The sequence below is a fragment of the Oryctolagus cuniculus genome, chromosome 17 (genome assembly GCF_051225735.1).
Source record: "Oryctolagus cuniculus isolate XC-2025 breed Fujian yellow rabbit chromosome 17, ASM5122573v1, whole genome shotgun sequence".
Lineage (NCBI taxonomy): Eukaryota > Metazoa > Chordata > Mammalia > Lagomorpha > Leporidae > Oryctolagus > Oryctolagus cuniculus.
In genome coordinates this window covers 21,602,656-21,626,637 of record NC_142883.1, presented here as the reverse complement: position 1 = coordinate 21,626,637, position 23,982 = coordinate 21,602,656, and the positions used below count along the sequence as shown (strand labels likewise).

The 23,982-nt window shown below is 47.8% G+C and overlaps 1 protein-coding gene across 1 annotated transcript; it reads right to left on the bottom strand.

The window, feature by feature from the left end:
* Window positions 1-5,190: 5,190 nt before the first annotated feature.
* Window positions 5,191-16,930, bottom strand: KRT23 (keratin 23). Its single transcript, XM_002719140.6, has 8 exons — window positions 16,473-16,930; window positions 11,847-11,929; window positions 10,342-10,498; window positions 9,135-9,296; window positions 8,932-9,054; window positions 7,937-8,157; window positions 6,946-6,977; window positions 5,191-5,574 (listed from the first exon to the last, which is right to left on the bottom strand). Exons 1-8 carry the CDS (start codon window positions 16,866-16,868, stop codon window positions 5,480-5,482), a joined length of 1,269 nt encoding a protein of 422 aa, XP_002719186.3. The 5' UTR covers window positions 16,869-16,930; the 3' UTR covers window positions 5,191-5,479.
* Window positions 16,931-23,982: the final 7,052 nt, after the last annotated feature.

The following is a 23,982-nucleotide window of genomic DNA, read 5'->3' as shown; positions in this document are numbered from 1 at the left end:
GAATGGAAATGAGATGTGAATCCTAGCAGGGCTTGGCTAAGCTCTCTGGACTGTGGCTTCCTCTTTTCTTTTCTTTTCTTTTCTTTCTTTTCTTTTCTTTCTTTCTTTTCTTTTCTTTCTTTCTTTCTTTCTTTCTTTCTTTGACAGAGCTAGACAGTGAGAGAGAGAGAGAGAGAGAGAGAGAGAGAGAGAGAAAGGTCTTCCTTCCGTTGGTTCACCCCCCAAAAGGCTGCTATGGCTGGTGTGCTGCGCCAATCTGAAGCCAGGAGCCAGGTGCTTCCTCCTGGTCTCCCATGTGGTGAAAGGCAGAGTTACAGACAGAGAGAGGGAGAGAGAGAGGTCTTTCATCTGCTGGTTCACTCCCCAAATGGCTGCAATGACCAGAGCTCAGCTGATCCGGAGCCAGGAGCCAGGAGCTACTTCCAGGTCTCCCAAGTGGGTGCAGGGTCACAAACACCCACTTGAGCCATCTCCTACTGCTTTCCCAGACCATAGCAGAGAGCTGGATTGGAAGAGGAGCAGCCGTTTCACAAACTGGCACCCATCTGGGATGCCAGCACCACAGATGGGGGTGGGGGGGTGGTTAACCTATTACACCACAGCGCCGGCCGTGCTTATTCATTTCTTAAACAAGAAGGTTCAGCTGATTGATTTCTAAGCTCTCTTCTATTGCCATTATTTTTTAAATTTGAATTTTCATGTAATGCCTTGATTAATGATTAGAGAAATATAAATTATGCATGTGAAAAATACTAAAGCAATCTGATATTAATGAGAAAAGTGGATATATATCCTCTAAATTAAATTTTGTAGTTACTAGCTTAGCAGTGTTTTCCCTGTGATTCTCTTCCTTGCTTATGTTACTACCTTACTGTGAAAAAAAAAAAAAAAAACCTAAGAGGTAAAGAAAATTAGAAGCCAAAAACACAGCATATTTTTATCTCAGAAACTTATTATAGGAGACTAACATCTTGGCAAAATATTTGAATATGCACCTGGAGGAGCTTTTGCTAGACTTAGTTGTAAGTGTATTTGCAGAGATTTGTGAAATATTTTTCCACTTGAAGTATTTGTCTTACGTCTACGTTTTTATTGGTGTATTTCCTGGAAGCAGTTCCCCAAGAGTCTGTAAATGAAGCTCTGGTCACAAGGAATTGGGAATAAGATGAAGATGGTTCGTATTTTTCTAGTATCTGTCCTCAATTCCTAGGGAGAGGGTTAAACAATCAATGATAAGGAAAACATACAAACAGGGAAAAAAAGACTCACCTGAAGCTACAAAGCGTTAGGGTCTCAGACTTGGCAGTGCATTGTGATAAGTTAGGAATCTTTAGAGTCAGGATCTGCATTTTGATGCCTGGGTTCCCTTCTCCAAAGCTCTCCACGTACTTGCTCTAGCATTTGTCCTGGGCATTAGACTTTTCCAGTGTCCCCAGGTGCTCCTGGGTAAGGGAGCCAAATTTGAGAACTGTGCTGGAGAAACTTGAAACCACCTTGGGTTTGTGTCTTGTAGCCACCTTGTGCTGCCGTGGCCAGTCCTTGCACCCTTCTTGGCTTTGTGACTTCTCCCCTCAGCATACAGTTGCTCATTCCTTAATTCCTGAATGATGAATTTTTATGAAGTTTAGTTCCCAGTTGCACACACTGTCCCCAGGGTTGGTGTGGAACAGTGAATCTATAAAGGCACATATTTGGACTGAGGAATATTGGGTGGCCCAAACCACACAAACATCTTATGATATTTTAGGTAAATCCATTGGCATCACTACCAAATTCCAAAATAATGCTTTATACCCCTCTGGATTAGCCAGCTCTTTGTTTAATCACGTTTGGGGTGATAGAATAATGACTAATGTTTATTCAAAGTGTTTCTGAAATCTAAACAACAGGATTTATTAGCACCTTCTTTAGGTGGCTTGGGTGTGTGTGGGTCAAAACCAAATACAAACAGAAATTTTTTTGGTTGATAACTTGCCTAAACACATAGGCATTCATTGATATCTAATGGACATTTTGAAACATTTTGGGACTGACGTAAATGTAGGAGAAAGGTTAGTCTGTACATAGAGCCAAAATCTTGTGTAACTATCTCTTTATTCAGGTAAATGGTTTAATTTCTCTCTGCTTGCCTCTTAAATAGAATATCAAGAATTATGGGTAATCAGCCACTCCAGTTTGCCTGGAACTGAGGAGTATACTGGGAAAATTGGAATGAGTTGGTCACCTTAATACAATGAAAATTAATAAGACTTTAAGGAGATTTTAAGACCTTCGATAAAAAATTATTCATATGTTATTAGATGTTTATTGTTACCAAATCATAGAGCAACTATGACTGTAAGTGGAAGGTTAGTGGTTGTCTTATGGGTCTGGTTTTATAACTTTCAGCTTGTCATACTCCTTCTGGATATTCTTCAAGAGATTTTTCTAACACTCCTGAAAATTCACCTTGAGAAAAATGCATACAGACACCAAAATCTGTGGATGCTGAAGTCCCTTCCATAAAATGACATCATTAGGACCCGTGTTGTGGTGTCATGTGTTAAGCCACCATCTGTACTGTTGGCATTCCATGTTGGAGTACTGGTTGGAGGCCTGGCTCCACCACTTCTGATCCAGCTCCTTGGTGATATGTCTGGGAAAGCAGTGGAAGATGGCCCGAGTACCTGGGGCACTGCCACCCACATGGAGAAGTGGGTGAAGTTTCAGGCTCCTGGCTTCCACTGGACCAGTTCTGGCTGTTGTGGCCATTTGGGAAGTGAATCAGTGGATGGAAGAGCTCCCTCCCCCTCCCTCCCTTGTTCCTTCCCTCTCTCTGTTGCTCTGCTTTTTTAAAAATTTTTTTATTTTTTATTTGACAGCTAGAGTTAGACAGTGAGAGAGAGAGACAGAGAGAAAGGTCTTCCTTCCGCTGGTTCACCCCCAAAATGGCCACTATGGCTGGAGCTACGCTGGTCCGAAGCCAGGAGCCAGGTGCTTCCTCCTGGTCTGCCATGCAGGTGCAGGGCCCAAGGACCTGGGCCATCCTCCACTGCTTTCCCCAGGCCACAGCGGAGAGCTGGGCTGGAAGAGGAGCAACCAGGACTAGAACCCGGTGCCTATATGATATGCCAGTGCTGCAGGCAGAGGATTAACCAAATGAGCCACAACGCCGGCCCCATTGCTCTGCTTTTTAAATAAATAAATCTTAAATAAAATAAAGTGGTATACTATTTTCATATAACCTATGTACTCCCTCCTGTGTATTTTAAGCCATCTTTAAATTACTTCTAATTCTGAATACAATGTAAACACTATGCAAATCGCTGTTGTACTGTGCCATCTGGGGGATAAGGACAAGAAGAGTCTGTGTATGTTCAGTATAGATACATTGACAATACTTTGATCTGTATGTGATTGAACTTGAAGTTATGAAATCTGTGTGTAGAGGGCAAACTTTTTTTTTCACACTTTGTAGATTTCAAGAAAGAGATGATTATATCTAAAATAGAAGAATGAATTGGTGCTAAAATAGAGGAAAAAGTTCATGTGTCTATCTGCTTTGAGACCAGTACCCTATTAACATATAGATGTTCTCTTAGGAAATTGAAATAGAAAAAAAGAACTAATGACGTCTAATATCGTATGGTTCCATTTTTGCCCCCCAAAACATCAAAAGTCTCCACAGACAGGTAGTACTGCACAAAGAAAACTCATTGAAGGTGTTTGGTTGTTTATTATATTTGAATCTCTTTGAAATAACCACAGTAAAGATAAACATAATTTTATATAATTCTTCTGGTTTACCGAATCAGTATGACCTTTTTATAATGACGTGGTTATCCTTGTTTCTTTTTGCTGAATTTCAAATTGTATGGGGTTAGTTTTCAATTCCTTATGACTGAGGGTCAGAAACACCAGTTAGGGGGTGTGGTATGGTGGTAGTGGGGAAAGCTGCCACCTGTGATGCTGGCATCCCATGTGGGCACTGGTTTGTGTCCAGGCTGCTCTACTTCTGGTCCAGCTCTGGGCTAATGCACCTGGGAAGGCAGCAGAAGATGGCCCAACTGCTTGGGCCCCTACACCCATGTGGGAGACTTAGAAGAACCTCCTGGCTCCTGGCTTTGACCTGGTCCAGGCTCGGCCCTGGCCTTTGTGGCCATCTGGGGAGTAAACCAGTGGATGGAAGAGTTCTCTCTCTGTCTCTCCCTCTCTCTCTCTGTACCTCTGGCGTTCAAATAAATAAATCTTTTTAAAAAACCCAATTGTTTCTTTAAGGAGAAGGTGAATTCAGTTTTAAAGATGCCCAATTGTGAAATCTCAAAAGCAATCCTTTTCAAGAGTATTAAGACATAGAACAACAAATATCCAGGGTGTTGCTAATGGGTTAGATGTCAATGGAGCTAAATTACATTCACTTCTAGTTTAACCATTAAAACAGTCAAGAAACCTGGTTCCAGGCCTGGCTGCACTCCTCCAGGGAGCGTTTGGGTGGACGCCTGCACTGCTCTGGAGCTCGGCCCATTTGTCTGCGAAGTGGGAAGTTTTGAGACCCTGAAGTCTCTTCAGTTGGTAGCATCCTGTGATGCCACAAGTACTGTTCTGATGTAGTCTGAGTGGATGTGTGGATTGCCTCCTTGCTTCGCGCCAGCACTGAGCCTCTGTGCCGGCCATGGAAGAACGGCCCGCACTCCTAGAAGCTGCAAAGATGGCCATTTCCTCAAAAGGCAGAGGCACCCCTACAGCTCACTGCATCCTCGGATTTTCAGTTTAGATCTTGGTCAAGTCACTTCCCTTTTTAGGGTCTTAGCACTCATCTTTAATAAGGGTTGTTTTTTTCTGGATCTCTTTTTTCTAGCTTTTAATTCCCTTTTAGTCCATTCGTCTCTTTTTCTTTCTTCTAACTGAGACAGAATAATTTTTGGTCATTTCACACCTTCAACTGAGGCTCTCTGGGCTCCTCTTTCTCTACTCCCCCACCCCTACCCCACCCCCTCTGCTAGCAGAAATCTGGAGAGCCTGGTGAACCGCGTCTCCCCCTGGGTCACAGGGCTTCAGGGTCATCGTTCTGCCCAAGCTTGGTTGCCGTGGATGCATTTGGAGCACCCAGATCCCTCTGTACCTTTTATGGACAGTGGTGTGAGAATCCATCCTTGGGATGAGGCCTTGAGGTGCTGTCTTGTCTCACAGTGTAAGAAAAGACATGATACCGCTGGTGTGGAGTTTTATTGGCTACAAAATAGATGCACAAGGATGGGAATCTGAAGATTGTTATAAAGAAACTCGGGCTTTGAACAGATAAACTTCACGCTTTGACTCAAAAAGTGCAGCAGGACGTTGAGAGTATTTGGGAAGTCTGGTGAGATAGTTACCAGGAAAAAATAAAAATTTCTGAATTTGATATACTCCATGGATACCATTTAGGACTCACCCGTTAGTTTCTGGGCAAAAACTTTCCATTGGGGAAAAGTCGTTTTTACAACAGGCAGGCGCCTTGGCCTCATGTATGCTTTTGGATCTCATTCACTTGAGAATGAACTATTCTTCCATTGATGGTCTCCTGTGTGATGGCCTTGATCTTTGAAACTTCAGATGCTGAGGGAGAGAACAGCAGAGAGGTCACTGCCATGTCCCCACCCCCTGAGCGTTCCTAGCTGTCAGGCCCTCTCTGTCAGCTTGTGAAGGCTCCCTGTACCCTCCCTAATGAGCAGCAAGCAACACAACGGGCTCTGCTGTGGTGGGAAGGGAACGCGGCCAGGAGGATGGGCCTCGCTTCCCAAGGACATGAGGCCCTCTGAACACTGCCACTTTCTGGAGGTCAAGGTCGTCATCTTAAGTCTGCCTGATACAGAGGGCAGAGCACAGGTGCCCATGGAGTTCCTTCTGGTCATGTGGGCTCCACGGCACCTTCTCCACAGGTCCTGTGAGCTTACAGAGCTCTAAGTGCCATTTGCAACACTTCATCTCAAGATGGAGAAGCCATGCCCCGTGAGGGATGGGTAAGAAGCCGAGGATGTTTGTCATGGTCACTGTTTTCAAAGATATGCCTTTATCTGAGTAAGCACCTTGCTGACACATCAGCAAACCAATTCTAAACCCTAGAGGAGAGTTGAAACCATTAAGCAAGACACAGGGTGACCCTTGTTCAAATCAAACCTCTCCAGCAGTAGATGGGGCCATGCATGATGCAGTGGACATGGGCAGGGAGAGGCTGATGGACCCCTGGTTCGTTCTTGTAGAGGGGTCGTGATTAGACAAGCTGTTTATTACATGGCTATGAATGACTCCAGCTCTCTGAGTTTTTAATGCCTTAGAACAATTTGATCACAACTTATCAGAAAGTGCCAGTTGTTCCAGACTCTGTTTTCCTGGAACTTCTCTGGGAGATAGTAAAAGGCTCAGAAGGCTCCCAGGTCAAGGATGTCTGGCAATTCTGGGTTAAACTAAGAAAAACTGTTTCTGTCTCTTTCTTCCCTTTCTTCTTCACAGCAGTTTTTGTTCGCTAGTTTACTTACTTGAACTTGGTGCTTGAGAAGAGATGAGTAGTGTTCTCAGCCTTACAAAGCCCTAGAAAACACCTTTGATGGTGACTAGTCAAACCTTACGGAATGCCAGTGTTCAACAGAAAGGAGTCTGGGAAATGATACAGTATAATTTCCTAATTTCCTGGGGGTTTGGCAGATGGACTCCATTACTTAACCAAGATTATGATGCTATTAATGATCACCCTGTTGTGCTGCTGATACAGAGTCTTCCTATATATTGTTGAGGGCCGTAATGGTAGCTCACTTTGTCTGTATTACCAAACGTGGGGACTTAACTGAAAATTCCTGGCTTTCTGGGGGGTAAAATGAAGACGGAACACAAGACACTTGGGAGCCCGTGGAGGATCACAGGTACTTCAGAATGGCTAAACATGCTGATTCATGAAAAAAGTAGACTCAACAATGAAATATTTTTTTTTACCTTTCACACTTGATTCAGATTCTTCCGTCGTCCTATAAAAGTGATAAAGGTTAAAGCTCACTTTAGTATGAACCAACAGCCATAAAAAACTTTTCAGGGTGAACTAACTTCCTTCGCCTGCTTGTAAATTCTCAGCTCTTTGAGGATAATTGTTTGCACTGAGCAGTCTCCAGGTCATGGGTCCAGGGAACTCTCTTGGCTGCAGTGTGGATGCCCTGAGGTCAGGGGATGTCCAGATGCCCTCTCCCTGTCCCCTTCCTGCTGGCTGCAGGCTTTGCTTTTACCAGCATCCTTCCAGGTCTGGATCCCAAGCCCAGAGCCCCTCAACTTCTCAGATTGTTCAGAGTTTGGTCCAGTGCTGCTTTGTTTATGTATTTTTAGAAAAACCCCATAGCTCTTTCTCTTGAGTCATAGAATGTATGTTCCTGGGGTGGTCAGAAATACCGAGACTTCTCAGTCTCTTCTGAACCTTTTGCTACCGGTGGGCTCAAATAGTTCCCCTGTCCTTTTTTTTTTTTTTCCCTTTAAGTCAAAATTATGTGCATTTCCACTGGGAAACACAACCAGCAACACCTTCTGTGTTGATTCTTTCTAGAGACTTTAATACATTAATCTTAAATGTCCTGACTGCAAATCTTAGTATCCTGGGGGTACCAGTTGGTTAATTCATACTTCCTGCCCAATAAAGTAGGACCTGAAATAGGTATCTTTGAAGAAAGGCAACATCAAGTCAACCTGTCTTCCTCGCAGCGGTGGGGAACATCTGGCCCACTGAGAGACCCAGGGCAACTGCAGGCAGGGTAATTTTCAAGCTGATCACTTCTTATAGCCCGCCAGTGATGTTATGAATATCCACATGGCCCTTGGGAGAAAAAAGGCTCCCCAGCCCTGCAAGAGTGACCGTTGTGGACTGAACTTGTAAGGTGCATAGATGCCCTCACGGGGCCTGAATGCCCTCTGTGTGCTCCTCTGCCGTCAGCCTTTGCCTTACCCTCGGCCGTCTCCCTCCAGGAGCTGGCGGTAGGTGGTGATTTCCTTCTCCAGGTGGGTCTTGATGCCCAGGAGCACCTTGTACTCGTTGTTCTGGCGCTCCAGGTCACGGCGCAGCTGCATCAGCTCCTCCTCATAGTGGGAGATGACCTGCTGCATGTCCCGGAGCTGGCAGGAGTACCGAGACTGGGTCTCTGACAACATGCTTTCCAAAGCAGATTTCTGAAAGAGGAAATCGGGTTTCTCTGGCTCACTGACTGATGGCTTGATTCATTCAAGAGCACGTGCTCACTGAGTACTTAGCATAGGCCAGCCCCTCTGCTGGGTATCTCTCGGGAGCTGCTGGGGACACAAGGGTGAGAAGCGGGCTGACTTGTAGGTTTGGGACTCTTGCAGCCCATTTTCCTGGGCATGAAGATTCAGAAAGCTCTGAAGGGAACCAAATGACAGCTTTGGTGAATTCTGAGTGTTTGTGACCCTCATGGAGCATTATATGACAAACGGTGAAGATGACAGGAACTTTGCTGGGTGACAGGACAGATAATGCACACAGCAGCAGTTTGGAATCAGCCAGGCCTGGGTTAGTTGCCTACTGTGTTGGCACAAGACTTCATCCACACTGGGGTTTAGGGGGAAGCCTAAGAGATTATAAGGGTTCCAGAGGTCCCTCATGCTGAAGCATCACTGTGACTTACAAACGGCGACCGTGCCAGTTTACTTAGCTGTTTGTTTTTCCCATCTGAGATGGGGACACTCACACCTGCCGGGAAAGGTTCCTGGGGGAGTGTGATGAACCGCCTAGCACAGCCTCTGACAGCCTGAGCACTCAGTAAGTGGTTGCTCTTCTCAGCCTCGGCATGTGCAGTGTGTACGGAAGGTGGGACACAAGAGACAAATGTTCCAAGAAGGCTGGGGCCTGGGGCCCCAGGGAGAGGTCAAAGCAGGCTTTGTGGAAGAGGTGGCACAGGACCCTGGATCCTCCCAGCCCCCACTCACCCTGTTGTGCTGCGCCTGCAGGTCGATCTCTAGGGCCTGGAACGTGCGCCTCAGCTCGTGGATGTCGCTGTGGCTGCTCTGCACGGCTGCTGGGCTGGCTGCCTCCTGGGACACGGCTGCTGACTGTGAGACCAAGCAAAGGCGTCAGTGTTGGGGCCACATTAGAACGGAACTTTTGGGGGGTTCAGGCTCCTTTCTTTTACCTGCTCTTTAAACCAGGCGTCCAACTCTTGATGCTTCTTCTTTATTATAAACTCGTATTCCTGCCTCATGTCCTCCAGGACCTTCGTCAGGTCCTCCCCTGGGGTTGAAGCCACCTTCACGTTGACCTTGAAGTCCTGGGGCACATGCTGCTCCTCCATTTCCTGTTTAATGACGGGGAAAGGAGATGAACCGCCTGTGCCAGTTGGAAGGCTGGATGGTGTGTTGATCAGTAGCAGGAAATGGACCTTTTGAAACTTCAGCTTACGTGCTCACCTACCCTTTCACTGGTTTGATTTCTCACTTATTACAGATTTTTTTTCCTCTAGTAATTTTATAAAAATAAAAAGTAGCACATGACAGGTCATCAAATGACCTCTTTGATTATAGGTTTGATCCCTGATTGAAAACATTTCAGGAACAATGAGGCTCTCATCTGGTGTGTTGTCCTCTGTGACAGGTGGCCTTTGGTGCAGTGACCATATAGCAACGCAGCTGGACATTGAGGGTTACAGGCCAAGGCTTCTGGGAGGCGTTGCAATAACCAAAAGCTGAAGGGTGCAGCAAGGCTTTGGAAACCACCTGCCTTATGACTCCACAGGGCTGGCGCCCATAGGATTTCATGAAAACCAAGCAGCCACAGGAAAGGTTTAATTAGCAATCATCACTCACCAACTATTCAGAAACTGGGGCTCTTTGATGTTCAGAAGCCATGTCATTTGCTTAAAAAGGGAATTGGTTTTCTGTCATTTTATCAGAGTCTGAGGGACTTGAGCTCTTTAAAAATCAGTTAGCTGCCTTTGGAAATTAAGATTTTAAAGTTTGCCACTAGCCGTAGTTGCCTTGGTCCACAGTAGATTCTCTTTATTCTGCTGCCCCTCCCCCCCCATTTGCTGGCTATTGGGTGTATGAAGGAAGTCCGTCTCACACACTTACTGCTGCACTACCATTTTATCAAACAAATCTCGGTAAACATTGTGTGTTAACAAAACTGCTGAGCAATTCATCTTTATTGACGATTGCATGTCGTCTGAGGAGATGGCTCTGGAGTTGGGGGAGTTAGATATTTACATTGTTCCTTGGGATTATTTAGGTCAAAGGGCAATAGGAGTGGGGTTCAGATGATGGCTTCCTCTGCGGCTATGGCGTCACCCCAGATGTGCAGGCTAAGAGCTGTGCTCATTCCTGGGACTCCCGGGGCGCTCGTACCTGCTCATGGTGCTTCTTCATGAGGATAAGCTCCTTCCTCATTCCCTCCACCTCCTGTTCCAGGTCCGTTGTGACAATAGTCAGATTGTCCAAGGTCTTTCGGAGTCCCTCGACTTTGATTTCCAGGTCTTTCTTAAATGAGTGTTCATTTTCATACCTTTGTTGGAAGGAAGGCAAGAGAGGGCCTGGTGTTGGGGTGCAGTGAGTTCAGGATGCTGGCATCCCATATCTGAGTGCCAGTTTGGAACCCAGCTTGCTCTGCTTCCGATCCAGCTTCCTGCTAATGTGCCTGGAAAGGCAATTGCCACCCATGTGGGAACCCCAGATGGAGTGACAGGCTCCCGACTTCGGCCTGGCCCAGCCTTGGCTGTTGCAACCATCTGGGGAGTGAACCAGAGGATGGAAGATCTCTGTCTCCCTCCCTCTCTGTTTCTCTCTGTCTCTGTCACTCTGCCTTTCAAACAAACGAATATTTTATTTTATTTTTTTAAATTTTTAAAATTTTTTTGACAGGCAGAGTGGACAGTGAGAGAGAGAGAGACAGAGAAAGGTCTTCCTTTGCCGTTGGTTCACCCTCCAATGGCCGCCGCGGCCGGCGCGCTGCGGCCGGCGCACCGCGCTGATCTGATGGCAGGAGCCGGGAGCCAGGTGCTTTTCCTGGTCTCCCATGGGGTGCAGGGCCCAAGCACCTGGGCCATCCTCCGCTGCACTCCCTGGCCACAGCAGAGGGCTGGCCTGGAAGAGGGGCAACCAGGACAGAATCCGGCGCCCCAACTGGGACTAGAACCCGGTGTGCCGGCGCCGCTAGGCGGAGGATTAGCCTAGTGAGCCGCGGCGCTGGCCCACAAATGAATATTTTAAAGATATAGAAAAGTAAAATAAGGAAGGGAAGAGAATATCTGTTGTTGGATGGCTGTGGTCTTTGTAAGTTTGGAGATTTAATGAGGTTTTTTAGGTTTAATGAGAATAAATGAATACATACAGGGTATCCTTTGTATGTCTGTTTCATGCTACGTCTTTCTATGATGGTGACTCAATGTCAATGTTTTGGTTGACAAAATAGAGCAATGAACATCATTATGCTTATCACCTGAATTTAGCAGCCATCAGTATTTTGCCATATTTGCTTCACCAATATTCATTGCTAAATTGTTTCAGAGCAAATTATACTGTTTATAACTTCTCACCATTAAATACTCTAGAATATATCTTTTAAGTAAAATATTTTCCTGAATAAGCATAACAGTATTGTACCTAAAATTAATAGTGTTTAACACCATTTAATTCTCAATTTGTATTCAAATTACTCCACCCTATAGCATGTGTTTATATCTGGTTTGTTTAAACTAGGTCCCCTTTAAGTAACACAAAGGGCCTTTGTGGTTGTCATGCCTTTAAATTGTAATCCAGTGAAATTTTAGATGTGGGTCTTAGCAAGATGATTTTTTTTCCTTCTGTAAGGCAATGAGGGCAGAACCCACACACACCGCCGAGAGGGCACTTACTTGAGGCTGAAGTCATCCATGGCCATCCTGGCGTTGTCGATGAGGACGACGATCTGCGCGTTGGTCAGCTTACCGTCCACGATCTGCAACGCAGGGCAGGGCGACAATAAGTCATCCTCTCTGGATGCGTCTACAGAGCACACGTTAGGTGCAGGGCCCGGGGTCGCTTCATAGCAAGGATAGGCCCTCCCGGTCAGCTTCACTGTTTAAGAAATGTGTCTCCTAATGGTTATCACGAATATCAGATATTCCTTTTAACCTAGTAGTGGTAGCCAAGCACACAACTTGTAGGCATGGTAGATCTGCACCCGTGGTAGGTAGTAAAATACTACCTGAAGTCATTTCTTACCATCCAGTGAAGCTGTTTAATAAACTTCGACAGTGTTGAAGCCTCCAGTTAGACTTCACTGGGTGTTTATATAATTTTTTCCTTTAAAAAGGAAGATCCTGTTGAAGTTGTTGAATTGCGCAGTCGTGTTTGTAGTATGTTGTAATCGGGGAAATAGTGCACGTGTGATCCAGTGTCTTTAGGGACATGGGGAGGAGGCGCACTCAAGGTCGGAGTGTGATGATGTTTTTGTGCCATTAGACGCCGAGAGCCTCTCTTTGGCTCTGGCTCTGTCCTTGACTGTGCATGGCTGGGGGCCCAGCTCCACTCCAGGCCTTTCACTTGTGAAATAAGGAGTTTGTACAAGAGACAGGTGACCTCAGCGGTGTTAGCTCTAAATAGCTGTAATTCAGTTGGAGTCAGAGAGTCCTGTGACAGTCCCATTGTATTTATAAGTTAATTCCTTTATTTAGAAAGGATTTTCTGAGGACAAAGCTATGCCTCATTACAAAGGCACCTTTTAAAAATCTGGTTCTGCTTAAAGCTCTGTTGGTTACATGGAATTTGGCCTCATGAAGGTACAACAGCAGGCTTCAGAGGTGGTTAGAACACTGGGCCTGGAACCAAGGAGCAGCGCCTGGGATCCTGCTGCAGCACCCACTGGCTGAGCGAGCCTGGCCCCCTCTCAGTCTCTACCCCCTTGTTGATAAAATGGCAGCAATAAAAGCCACTTTATCAGATGAGAATTAGAAGAGCTAAAAATAAAATAATGTAAAAACAGGATATTCCTGGCATACTGTGAAGACTTTTCAAAATTAGTTTGAAGCTGAATTCACTTAGAAAAATGTAAATTGTTTAGCTTTCTTTAAAAAAATCTAGACTTCGGGGCTGGCGCCATGGCTCACTTGATTAATCTTCTGCCTTCGGCGCCGGCATCCTATATGGGTGCTGGTTCTAGTCCTGGTTGCTCCTCTTCCAGGCCAGCTCTCTGCTGTGGCCCAGGAGTGCAGTGGAGGATGGCCCAAGTGCTTGGGCCCTGCACCCGCCTGGGAGACCAGGAGAAGCACCTGGCTCCCGGCTTCAGATCAGTGTAGCTCCGGCTGTGGTGGCCATTTTGGGGGTGAACCAGCGGAAGGAAGACCTTTCTCCCTCTCTCTCTCTCTCACTATCTAACTCTATTTGTCAAATAAATAAATAAATAAAAACTCTAGGCTTCTTGTAATCAGCGCCAACGTCTGCCTCACAGTCTTCCTGGGGTATACATGTTGAGCTGCGTCACCCATCATTTGCTGTTCATGGTGGGAGACAGCCCAGCTGGCTGCCCCTGCACAACTCCCTTCTTCCCTTGATGGGATTCCAGATGGAACCGTGACTTCTGCCTTTGTCCTGGAAACGACCCTGTAGGTCCTGGCTACAGCGCTGCTCAGGGGCCTTCTTACCAATGCCTGTTCTCCCAGGTCCCTGATTCCTTGCATTCTCTACCCTTGTGCAGAATGGAAAGTGGTCTCCAGAGTAGTCCATGAGTGGGAATTCTGAAATTTAAAACTATTTCCCACCATCCAGGCTTACCTGATACGGCGTTAGGATCCTGCCACTATTCCTGAGACATCCTTCAAGGTAATACATGGATGAGGATGGATTGAGAAACACTCCATGAGGCATAGGTCTTACCCTGCATATTGTCATTAGTCACCTGGCTTCTCCCCAGGGCCCCGAGTTCATTCTGTTAAAATCTAGCCGGTATATTAACCCCACACTCTTGCTCCAGGGTGTATGATCTTTGACTGGGGGAAGAAAATGACCTTCTGACCATAAACTTGAAATGCCCAATGTGATAGTGTTGAGAGTCAGTCCAGGAATTTATGATTCTCTCATGACTATATCCAATTCTGTGTTTCACAAGGATTGGATTAATCTTTTTGAATTCAGTTTCTTGCAGAGTTGTGTGTGTGTGTGTGTGTGTATTTTTTTTTTTTTTTACAGGCAGAGTGGACAGTGAGAAAGAGAGACAGAGAGAAAGGTCTTTCTTTGCCGTTGGTTCACCCTCCATTGGCCGCAGCGGCCAGCGCGCTGCAGCCGGTGCACCATGCTGATCTGAAGCCAGGAGCCAGGTGCTTTTTCCTGGTCTCCCATGCGGGTGCAGGGCCCAAGGACTTGGGCCATCCTCCACTGCACTCCCTGGCCACAGCAGAGAGCTGGCCTGGAAGAGGGGCAACCGGGACAGAATCCGGTGCCCTGACCGGGACTAGAACCCGGGGTGCCGGCGCCGCAGGCGGAGGATTAGCCTAGTGAGCCGTGGCGCCGGCCTCTTGCAGAGTTTTTGGGTAGCCTTTAATATCCCTTGAGTGAAGGCTGGGGATGCTGTGTCTACTCGGAGGAGTTCTTCAAGCCCAGAAAGGGGCCAGCCCTAGATGCCGTGGGACCTCTTTAGGCTTCTGTTTTCTCTTCTACAGTCGTGGAGGGGAGGGGGGTTGGGACAGAGGGACAACTTTAACATCAAAGAGTTGCTCCTTCAACTGTAGAGAAAGGGCAATGTCTGAAGTAAAAATCCAGAAAAGAGTGGAAGTCAAAGCTCAAGAAGCTTCCTGTTCAATCTCACAGCCCAGAACTCCAGGCCATCTGGGCGGTGCACCCACTCACTTTTCTCAGTTCTCTTCCGAAGAACCCAGACACCCACTTGCTCTCAGTCTGTATCTATAAGTTGAGGCTAAAAGTACCTGCTTCCCAGAGTTGTGAGACTTGAGTGAGGAAACGGGTATGCAATGTGTGTGTGTGGCTGTGATGCAAATGTAATGCGTGATCTTTAATGTGAAGTATGACTTTTGCGTGAGGCAGACTGGTCAGCACCAGGCTGAGGTGGAAGTGCAGAGCCCTGGAAGCAGACCTGAGAGGGAATCCTACCTGTGCCTCTCGCGGGCGGCTTTGAACCGCAGTTCTGCTTTTCCAAACTCAAGGCTGTGAGAATGAAGTCTGATGACACCGGAACCTATCTGTCAGTGCAGGAAGTGCTTGGACAGCCTGGGTATGAGTATCTAACACCCAACGTGAAGCCTGATCAACACACATTTCTCTCCCTTTTCTCCCCCTTCTTCTCCCCTCTGTTAGCGAGTGCGCTCTTTGGCCAGGTCTGAACTCACGGTTCTTTTCGGGAGTCATGTTCTCAATGCTCCGTCTGCAAAAATCTTCTATTCCTGCCAGCCTAAAGCCAAAGCCACTTTCTTAAATGAAGAAACTTGGAGAGGATTGTTGAGTCACCTTGTTTTTTTTCGTAAAGACAACCATGTACTATATAGTTAAGGTAATTACACAGTCAGTTATTAGGCTGATTATTCAATAATTAGGGTTCATTATGAGGACAGATTTGTATTATCTTGATTGGTCCTTCCTACATTCAAGCAGGGGCAGCTGGATGTCGCAATATGCTACGGCGTAAATATTGGAAACTCGCGGAGCCCGTTCAGGGCTGGGTTAAATCAGCGTTGTACAGGGCACTTTCTGGGCCTGCTTTTATGTAAGAGGGAACTTACGCAGCTTTATTTCCGAGATGACTGGGTTCTCTGTGCTGACCTAAGGTTAAGAGAGGTCCTAAGAGGTGTAAGCCTAACTTTTTGTCATTGTGCCTGAGAGGTTATTTATTATTTGAAGTAGATGTCTGTAACTCATCCCAACTCTCAGGTTCTAAAAAGGACACCCATTTGATTATGCTTGTCCAGTCATAGGCCACACTCAGACCTAAACGACTTTAGTGTCTAGGGGCCTGAGGGAGGGACAGCTTTTAGGTGTGAGCTCCAAAATAGTGCATCTCAGCCTTTTGTTGGTGGATAACCACGCCGGCACCAGGACTCCGAGGTGGAGCAGGACTGATGTCATGCCTGGGCACTGAGCATGCAGGGCCGGTGCTGGCCCTTATCAGGACTACGATAGCATCGGCTCACGAGCGATACTGACACAGCTGACTGCCTCCGAGTGCTTAGATTTTTTTCTTTTTTTGGTGTGTCAAAAATCAGGCAGCCTCATTTCCAGAATCGTCTCCAATCCTTCTCTAATTTTTGCTTCTATCATTTTTGACACAGTTTATGTACAGAAGATTGATGACAAAAAGCAGACTTCCGCAAGTCCATACTTCAGGTCTAATAAGAAAATGTCCTTAAATATCTGAGTGTAATTACTTTAAGCACTCTTGCCACTTTCTCAGTCTGTGTCTTTTTGTACTAAGTTCTCCTCCCCAGGGTCCCCTGGGAATGTAGCCCTATCTCTTGCACCAGGACACCCCCTCCCCCTCCGCTCCTGTATCTTACCTGTTCCTGCAGGTGGCTGATGTTTTCCTCGTACTGGGAGTAATCTTTCTTACTGCCAGGTTCTCTCTGCTGATGCCACTGCAGGATACGATTTTCCAGGTCGGTATTGGCCTCCTCCAGGGCGCGCACCTTGTCCAGGTAGGAGGCCAGGCGGTCGTTGAGGTTCTGCATGGTCTCCTTCCCATTTCCGCCCAGGAGGGAACCGCCTCTTCCAGACCCCCAAGACCCTCCAGGGGGCTGCCGTCTTGGTGGGGTGAAGGAAAGGGAGACACGGACGCCTCCTGCGCCTCCGTGGACGCTGGGAGCCCTGGGGAAGCTTCCTGGCCGGCCCCAGCCAGCCCCCATGGCATGGGGGGAGGCCAGGGAGGTCTGGCTGAAGCTGTGGCTGGAGTTCATGGTCCCATCTGTGTGTGGAGCAGGACCAGGCTCGGCTCTGTTTCCTGGCACCGGAGAAGTGAGCTGCCCCAGACCGCCCTGGATGGTTTTATGCCCTTTGCCGTGGGAGTTCCCGTCTCTGACAACTGTCCCAACAAGATCGTATCATTGTGCAACACGTGTTTCCTCTTGGTCAATCCTCAAGTGCCCCGGGCCTTTACACGAGTTGTTGTTGTTGTTGTTTAGCACCAATATGCCACTGTGCTTCCTCCCTTCCAGCCCTGACCCGGAGGTGTGGCCCATGGACTGCAGGTGGGTATTAGTTTCAGCAGTCTTTCTTATCTTCCTGTGGAATTTTTCCATTATCCATTTACCTGGAAAAGGTCAGATTAAAGCTCACAGAGGTTATTACATTTCCTTTTAAAAAGCTGACGTCTCACACACACACACACACACACACACACACACACACACACACAGCTTTGGAGGGAGGGGAGAACCACAAAGCCAGAGTCAGATCAGAGCAGAATCTCAAGTCCTGGAGTAAAACTACCCCTGCTAGGGAAGCAGAAGGCTCTGGATATCTGATCCCTTTGTGGCGGTCGCCGTTTGATGGAAAGTAATTTCAAAGGAATTGCTCTTAAGAACAAACCCGCAATTATGGTTGTCATTAATTAATGAGCCACCGAGCCTTCCGATTTCAGGTGCCTTTCATCCCAGCACGCCTCCAAACCAAACAAGTCCGGCCTGGGCTCGCGACTTTCCGCGGTCCCTGGGAGGTGCGCGGCTCAGAGCCGGCTGAGCCCCGGGATGGCCGGATTCCTTCTGGCGGTGACCCGCACAGGGGACGGCAGAAAGCAGGAAGCGCGCCACGGGCTGTTTAACCTGCTTGTTGAATCTTAAACTTTCTGGCCAAGGTAAAGTTTAGGAATAAAGTAGGTTGGGGGCGGCTGGGGCAGGAGCCGGATGCTGCCTAGATTTAAAGGGGACCAGAATGGCAGCAAAGGAAGGGACTTTAGCCTTCCTGCGTCCAAACCACTGATTTTACAGATGCAGCAAACTGAGGCCTGCAGTGGGTCTGGCAAGGACATGACATGCCAAAAGGCCACACGGCACTGTGACTTAGCCGAGTCTCTGGGGTCCCGGACAACAATTCCCTCCATGATAATCATGCACTTCTCATTATCCCATAGCCAGGAAAGGGTTCCTGTTCTCATTTTGTCAAGAGCCAGGGGCTCCCGGAGGTGAGTGACCCCGAGCTGTGGTGCACCTGCAGCCCATTCTGGGTGTTGCTGTTCGGGTCTGAGCTGTGCCCTCAGCTGGGAGAGTCGCCCACCCCTGCTGTCTGGTAGTCTAAGGGTGCCTCTTTCAACAGTTGTTTTCCGAGCTCTCCCATGTGAGTTGGGTGCCCTTTCTAGGAGGACACTGCCTCTTCTGGATCCAGGAGTCTCCCGAGGTGTAGACAGGCGGGCGTCCCTGCCCTGCCCTGGCTGCCAGAAGCTGTGGGTTCCCACTGCCCGACCCAGCCCTGCTCTTTTACTTGTTCTGCAGGCTTCTGGAAGGCGGGGATCACGTCTCCCATCTGTCTATCCCAGAGCTCTGCCCGCTTGTCGGCGTTTCCTGCATGCCTGTAGGTTCAGTAGGGGTCATTTGCAGAGTCAGCCTGTCACCTCCTGTGCCTCTCAGGAGTGTGAGTTCTAGAGCAGAGAGTGGGAGAAGTCGCCCACCAAGCTGATCCTCCTCCGATTACCTGTGGAGCCACACCAGGCAGTGCACCGGCTCCACTCTGTCTGCCCCCAGAAGAAACAGACCCTGATCAAGGAAGGTCCTTGGGATTTTCCCCCATCATGCTGTGCATGGGCTTGGGAACAAAAGTCAGCCATAGCTAAAGGAAGCACGAGGAGCGCTCGGTGGGTGAGCCTGCGGCCACGTAGGTCTCCAATGTGAGAAAGAGATGAAGGAGAGGAGGATGGTGTGGTTTCAGTGTGCCCCGCCCAGAACGCAGGTGGAAATTCAGTCTCCATTGGGAGGCATTGGGAGGTGGGACCAGGAGGTGGGACCTTGAAGAGGTGATTAGGTCACAAAGGCACAGACAGCCTAATGGGTGGGTTGATCCATGGGTTAAGGGGTTATCTGGGGAGGGGCCTGTTACATAACCAGTTGGCTGTCTCTGGTATGGCACCCCTTGCCATGTGGTGACCCCAGGGCTCTGTGGTCCCCACCAGCAAGAAGGTCTGCCCCAGCTGCAGCCCATTGACCTTGGACTTGCCAGAATTCCAGAGCTGTAAGAATCACACTTCTTTTCTTTATATGTTATCCAGTCTCTGCTATTCTGTTATGGCAGCAGAAAAACCGACCAAGCCCAGGAACCCTGATGAAGATGGCGCCAGCAAGGGAGAGGTGGGGTGGCCAGCAGCATGCTGCGGGGTGGGGATGGGCCTCGTGTTGGTTTTGACCATAGCCATGATCATTTCTGGTTCCTGTTCACACAGAGTCCGGCCCCACAGGAGAGAGGGCCGGCCCCCTGCAGCATGTGTGAGGGCCAGGCTGCGCTTCCTGTGCTAGGCCCTCTCACGAGGATCCAGAATGGAACTGATCATTCTCCACTCGTTTCAGGCGAGTTTGAGAGCCAGTAGTGACATTAGCTCCATGAATTTGGGCCGCGTCTCATTTTGTGTCAGGTGTGGGGTTTTGATTTGTACGAATGGACCTGCAGCAGGCTGTTTGCTGTAGAGTAGCCAGCACAGGCCGGGGAGAAACTGGTGCAGTCTGGGAGGGAGAAGCAGTCTTCTCAATGCTGTCGTGCAGTGATTTTCCTCATAGCTTCTAAGGTATGGAGTATCCTTGGCTTTCAAAAGAAATAAGGCCTCTTTTGGGTAACAGTGATGCATTTTTATTGTAAACAATTCAATTATACATGAAGCACAAGAAAAAAGTGCTTTTAAGAAGCCTCCCACGGGGCCGGCTCTGTGGCTCACTTGGTTAATCCTCTGCCTGCGGTGCCGGCATCCCATATGGGCGCTGGGTTCTAGTCCTGGCTGCTCCTCTTCCAGTCCAGCTCTCTGCTGTGGTCTGGGATAGCAGTGGAAGATGGCCCAAGTGCTCGGGCCCCTGCACCCACATGGGAGACCTGGAAAAAGCACCTGGCTCCTGGCTTCGGATTGGCGCAGCTCCAGCTGTTGCAGCCATTTGGAGAGTGAACCAATGGAAGGAAGACCTTTCTCTCTCTCTCACTGTCTGTAAGTTCTACCTGTCAAAAAAAAAAAAAATCCTCCCACATTCTATCACACAGGCACAGCCCCTGGTGACATTTGGTGAATGTCATTTCAGATGATGAGAAGTTTCTGCTCAGGCAGGCAGGGGCAGGCAGCTGGGTCAGCCCAGGGGCATGGGTTTCCACTTCCTGCACACAAAGCTGTACTGCTCCCCACTGGCCCTGCTTAGCACCAGCACACTCTGCAACCCCTGTCTGTCTGCAGCGTCTCCAAGAGGACATCTGGACCACCCCAGCGCTGGCCTCACTGTCCCCCACCTCTCTGGCAATGACTCCTTGGTTGCCTCACGCTGAACCACCAGCAGGTTGGGGGCCTCGGTAGTCACAGCCCCCCAGCGGGAACCAGAGAGCTGCCTGCCTTGAGCTTGAGCTGGACTGTGGTCATTTCCTGGGCCGGCTGTAGTTGGACCCCACTCACTTCCTGTGGCCCTGTATGCCCACCCTTATGTTCTGCAGAGCAGTCAGGCTCTGCCCTCCGCCAGCCCCTGCACTGCCGCTGCTGTGTGTATTTTGGGAGACGCATGGATAGCCAGAATGATTTTAGGAAAATGACCCCATGCACCTTATTTTATCTTAGAAATAAGTTACTTTAAAAAAGATTTATTTATTTATTTGAAAGTTAGAGTGACAGAGAGAGAGAGAGCTCTTCCATCTGCTGGTTCTCTCCCCAGATGGCTGCAATGGCTGGGGTCGGGCCAGGCGGAAACCTGGAGCCAGGAGCTTCATCCAGGTCTCTCACGTGGATGGCAGGGACCCAAGTGCTTGGGCCATCTTCCTCTGCTTTCCCAGGCGCATTAGCAAGGAGCTGGATTGGAAGTGGAGCAGCTGGGACTCAAACTGATGCCCATATGGGATGCCAGCACTGGCAGGCTGCAACTGAACGCATTGCACCGCAATGTTGGCCTTTGGTTTTTAAAAATGTTAATTCACAAGTAAGAAACAAAAGTGAATTCACTTTGCTATGTATTTTCTATAGGATTTTAAAGCTTTTATTACATTTTTAAAAATTTGACATTAAAATAGAGGAGCATTTTTCAACAGATACATCCGAGTTGTCCGTATTGATGAGGTGTGATGTGGTGTTTGTAAAGTGATCTATCAGCGCCAGTGTCTGTGGAGCCACAGGACAGGAAAGAGCATCCCTGGGTCACACGCTGCAGCTTCCACTTCCAGTTAGGTCTCTGGCAGGTTGCTGGGCTCAGGTCTTAACCACAGAACTCCAGGGGCAAAGGCTTCCACTGCCTTTCCTTAGGTGTCCACCGCTTAGTCATCCTTTTGGTTTTTATGATTTAAAAAAAAATTCAGTAGAGTTCAAATTGCTCAGAATCAAAATGGTTTTTCTTTTCAGGACTTCCAAGCTGAAACATTTGCAGTTTTCACATTTGGTCCATCTTTGTGACGGACTGAGATGCTGTCGTGAAAAGAGAGTGGGTGTTTTGCGGCAGAGGTTGGACAGTGAGCAAATGAATGGAATCACGTGCAGGTGTATCGGGGTCAGAGGCTGGCTGCCTGGGCCTCTTAAAGATAAGCATTCCACCATGAAATGCTTTACAGGCACCTGTTACGGTGGCGGCACAACGGCCAGGTGACCCCCGAGTGCATCTGTGTTCCACGCGGCATTTCAGAACAGATGAGTAGTGCGTCTTCAGGCAAAGTTGCCATGTCCTTGTTCTGTGATTTGGAAAGTTCCAGAAAGAGATGAGATGTCTATAGGAACAAAACATAGCCTACACAGAGGCAGCGCATGGACACTGCCAGTGCCTCCGTTTGTTACTCAGGCCCTTTGGAAAGAAGCTGTTTTATCATATTTCTGGTTCTCCAGGACAGAGGGCCAACAGATAGGAGGTCCGAACTGTATTCAGTGTGGTGGTTCAGAATTGGAGGAAGAGGACAGTCAACTGCATGCTATTCCTCTCTCTCTCTCTCTCTGTCTCTCTTTCAAAGATTTATTTATTTACTTGAGAGGCAGAGTTACACAGAGAGGGAGAGATGGAAGAAAGGTCTTCCATCTGCTGGTTCACTCCCAAGGTGGCTGCAATGGCTAGAGCTGTGCTGATCTGAAGCCAGGAGCCAGGGACTTCCTCTGCTCTCCCACATGGATGCAGTGGCCCAAGCACTTGGGCCATCTTCTGCTTTCCCAGGTGCATTAGCAGGTAGCTGGATTGGAAGAGGAGCAGCTGGGACTAGAACAGGCACACATACGGGATGCCCATGCCACAGGCAAAAGCTTAACCTGCTATGCCACAGTACTGGCCCCTGAATGCTGTTTCCAAATAGTATCTGTATATAGGGACTGACAAAGGAACTTCAAAAAATGAGAGTGGAATTGCAAGTTTATTTTGGTTCCAAATATTTTGAAATCCTTGCTTATTATAGGTCTGCAAAAAATTCACAGAAAATGTATTATGAAAAAGCTACTCATGAATAGATTTTATTTTGCACCAAAATAAACTAACCTTTTAGCTTCACTTTACACAAACTTTTTTTTTAAGATTTATTATCTGTTTGAAAGGCAGAGTGATTTAGAGGGAGACGGAAAAGAGACGGGGTTCCATTCACTGCTTTATCCCCCAAATGACTCCAGTTTTCCCAATTGAAAAAAAAATCAACACAGTGCTTTAATTTAAGCTGAGGTTTTAATTTAGAATTCAAAATATAGGCTTCAAGAAGTTGGTAAAAATCCTTTTTACTTATTTGACAGGTAGAGTTAGATGGTGAGAGAGAGAGACAGAGAGAAAGGTCTTCCTTCTGCTGGTTCACCCCCCAAATGGCTGGTATGACCAGAGCTATGCTGATCCAAAGCCAGGAGTCAGGTGCTTCCTGCTGGTCTCCCATGAGGGTGCAGGGCCCAAGCACTTGGGCCATCCTCCACTGCCTTCCCGGGCCACAGCAGAGAGCTGGACTGGAAGAGGAGCAACTGGGACTAGAACCCAGAGTGTTGGCGCCGCAGGTGGAGGATTAGCCAAGTGAGCCACGGCACCGGCCCGTTGGTAAAATCTTTAAAATTGAATGCAGGTGGTTTTTTCCTTGTATGTTCATATGCTTGCTTTTCATTGTCTTTTCAGAGGAGAATATAAATCGAAGAAGTTAGGATGCTATAATGTAAACTCTCACAGGTTCCTTCCCTCTGCTGGCCTCTGGTTGCCAATTGTTTATTTTCCTGTTTTATAGGAGTATAGGGTTGGACTCTGACATGAGCCGTGTTGGTCATCTGTTTCAGACCCTCCATTTTATAGGCAAAGACACAGTAATCAAAAGGTGCAGTTCCCCTTGCTTGGGTCGTTGGCGAGTTAAGAGCAGGTCCAGGGCTTCCGCTGCCATTGTGCTGCTGATCTCGCCTCCCCTCCACCCTATTCCCCCATCTTGTTTTTCTAAAGCCTGGAGATAATGTTTTAGGTTCACTAACATTTTTGCAGTTCTGAGTTGCTGACTACATACTTGTTCATTTACATGTGCCCAGCTGTGGTTAAAATGTTTCCATTGCTCTCTCCTACCCTCAAACTACACAGTTAGAGTCTAATTCCATTTTTGGATAAAGTCCATAGCCACAAATACTTTTAATTAAAATCTCATTTAGTTTGTTCCATTATTGATTGTATCAGAAGTCTGCTCTGGCTCTGGGAATAGAGAGCTGATGAGACACAATTCCTGCCTCTGAGGACCCTTCAGTTTCTGGATCCAGGCGGTGGTGTGTGTGTGTGTGTTGTGTGTGTGCGTGCGCGTGCGTGTGTGTGTGCACTAATTCAGTGTACTGCCGGATGGCCCAGCGTGTTGTGTGCAGATCTGCCCTGCGGTGCTGAGGAACGGCTACCAGTCTCTGCCTGTTTCTACTTAGACTTCAGAATCGCCAGCTCTCCAGGA

What these genes read in the sequence shown, in the direction of transcription:
- KRT23 (XM_002719140.6), bottom strand. Translation starts at nt 16,868, where the DNA reads ATGAACTCCAGCCACAGCTTCAGCCAGACCTCCCTGGCCTCCCCCCAT. An exon ending in ATGGATGACTTCAGCCTCAA is followed by an intron (nt 10,499 to 11,846) that starts GTAAGTGCCCTC and finishes CTTCCAACAAAG; the next exon opens with GTATGAAAATGAACACTCAT. An exon ending in TGAAGAAGCACCATGAGCAG is followed by an intron (nt 9,297 to 10,341) that starts GTACGAGCGCCC and finishes GTCATTAAACAG; the next exon opens with GAAATGGAGGAGCAGCATGT.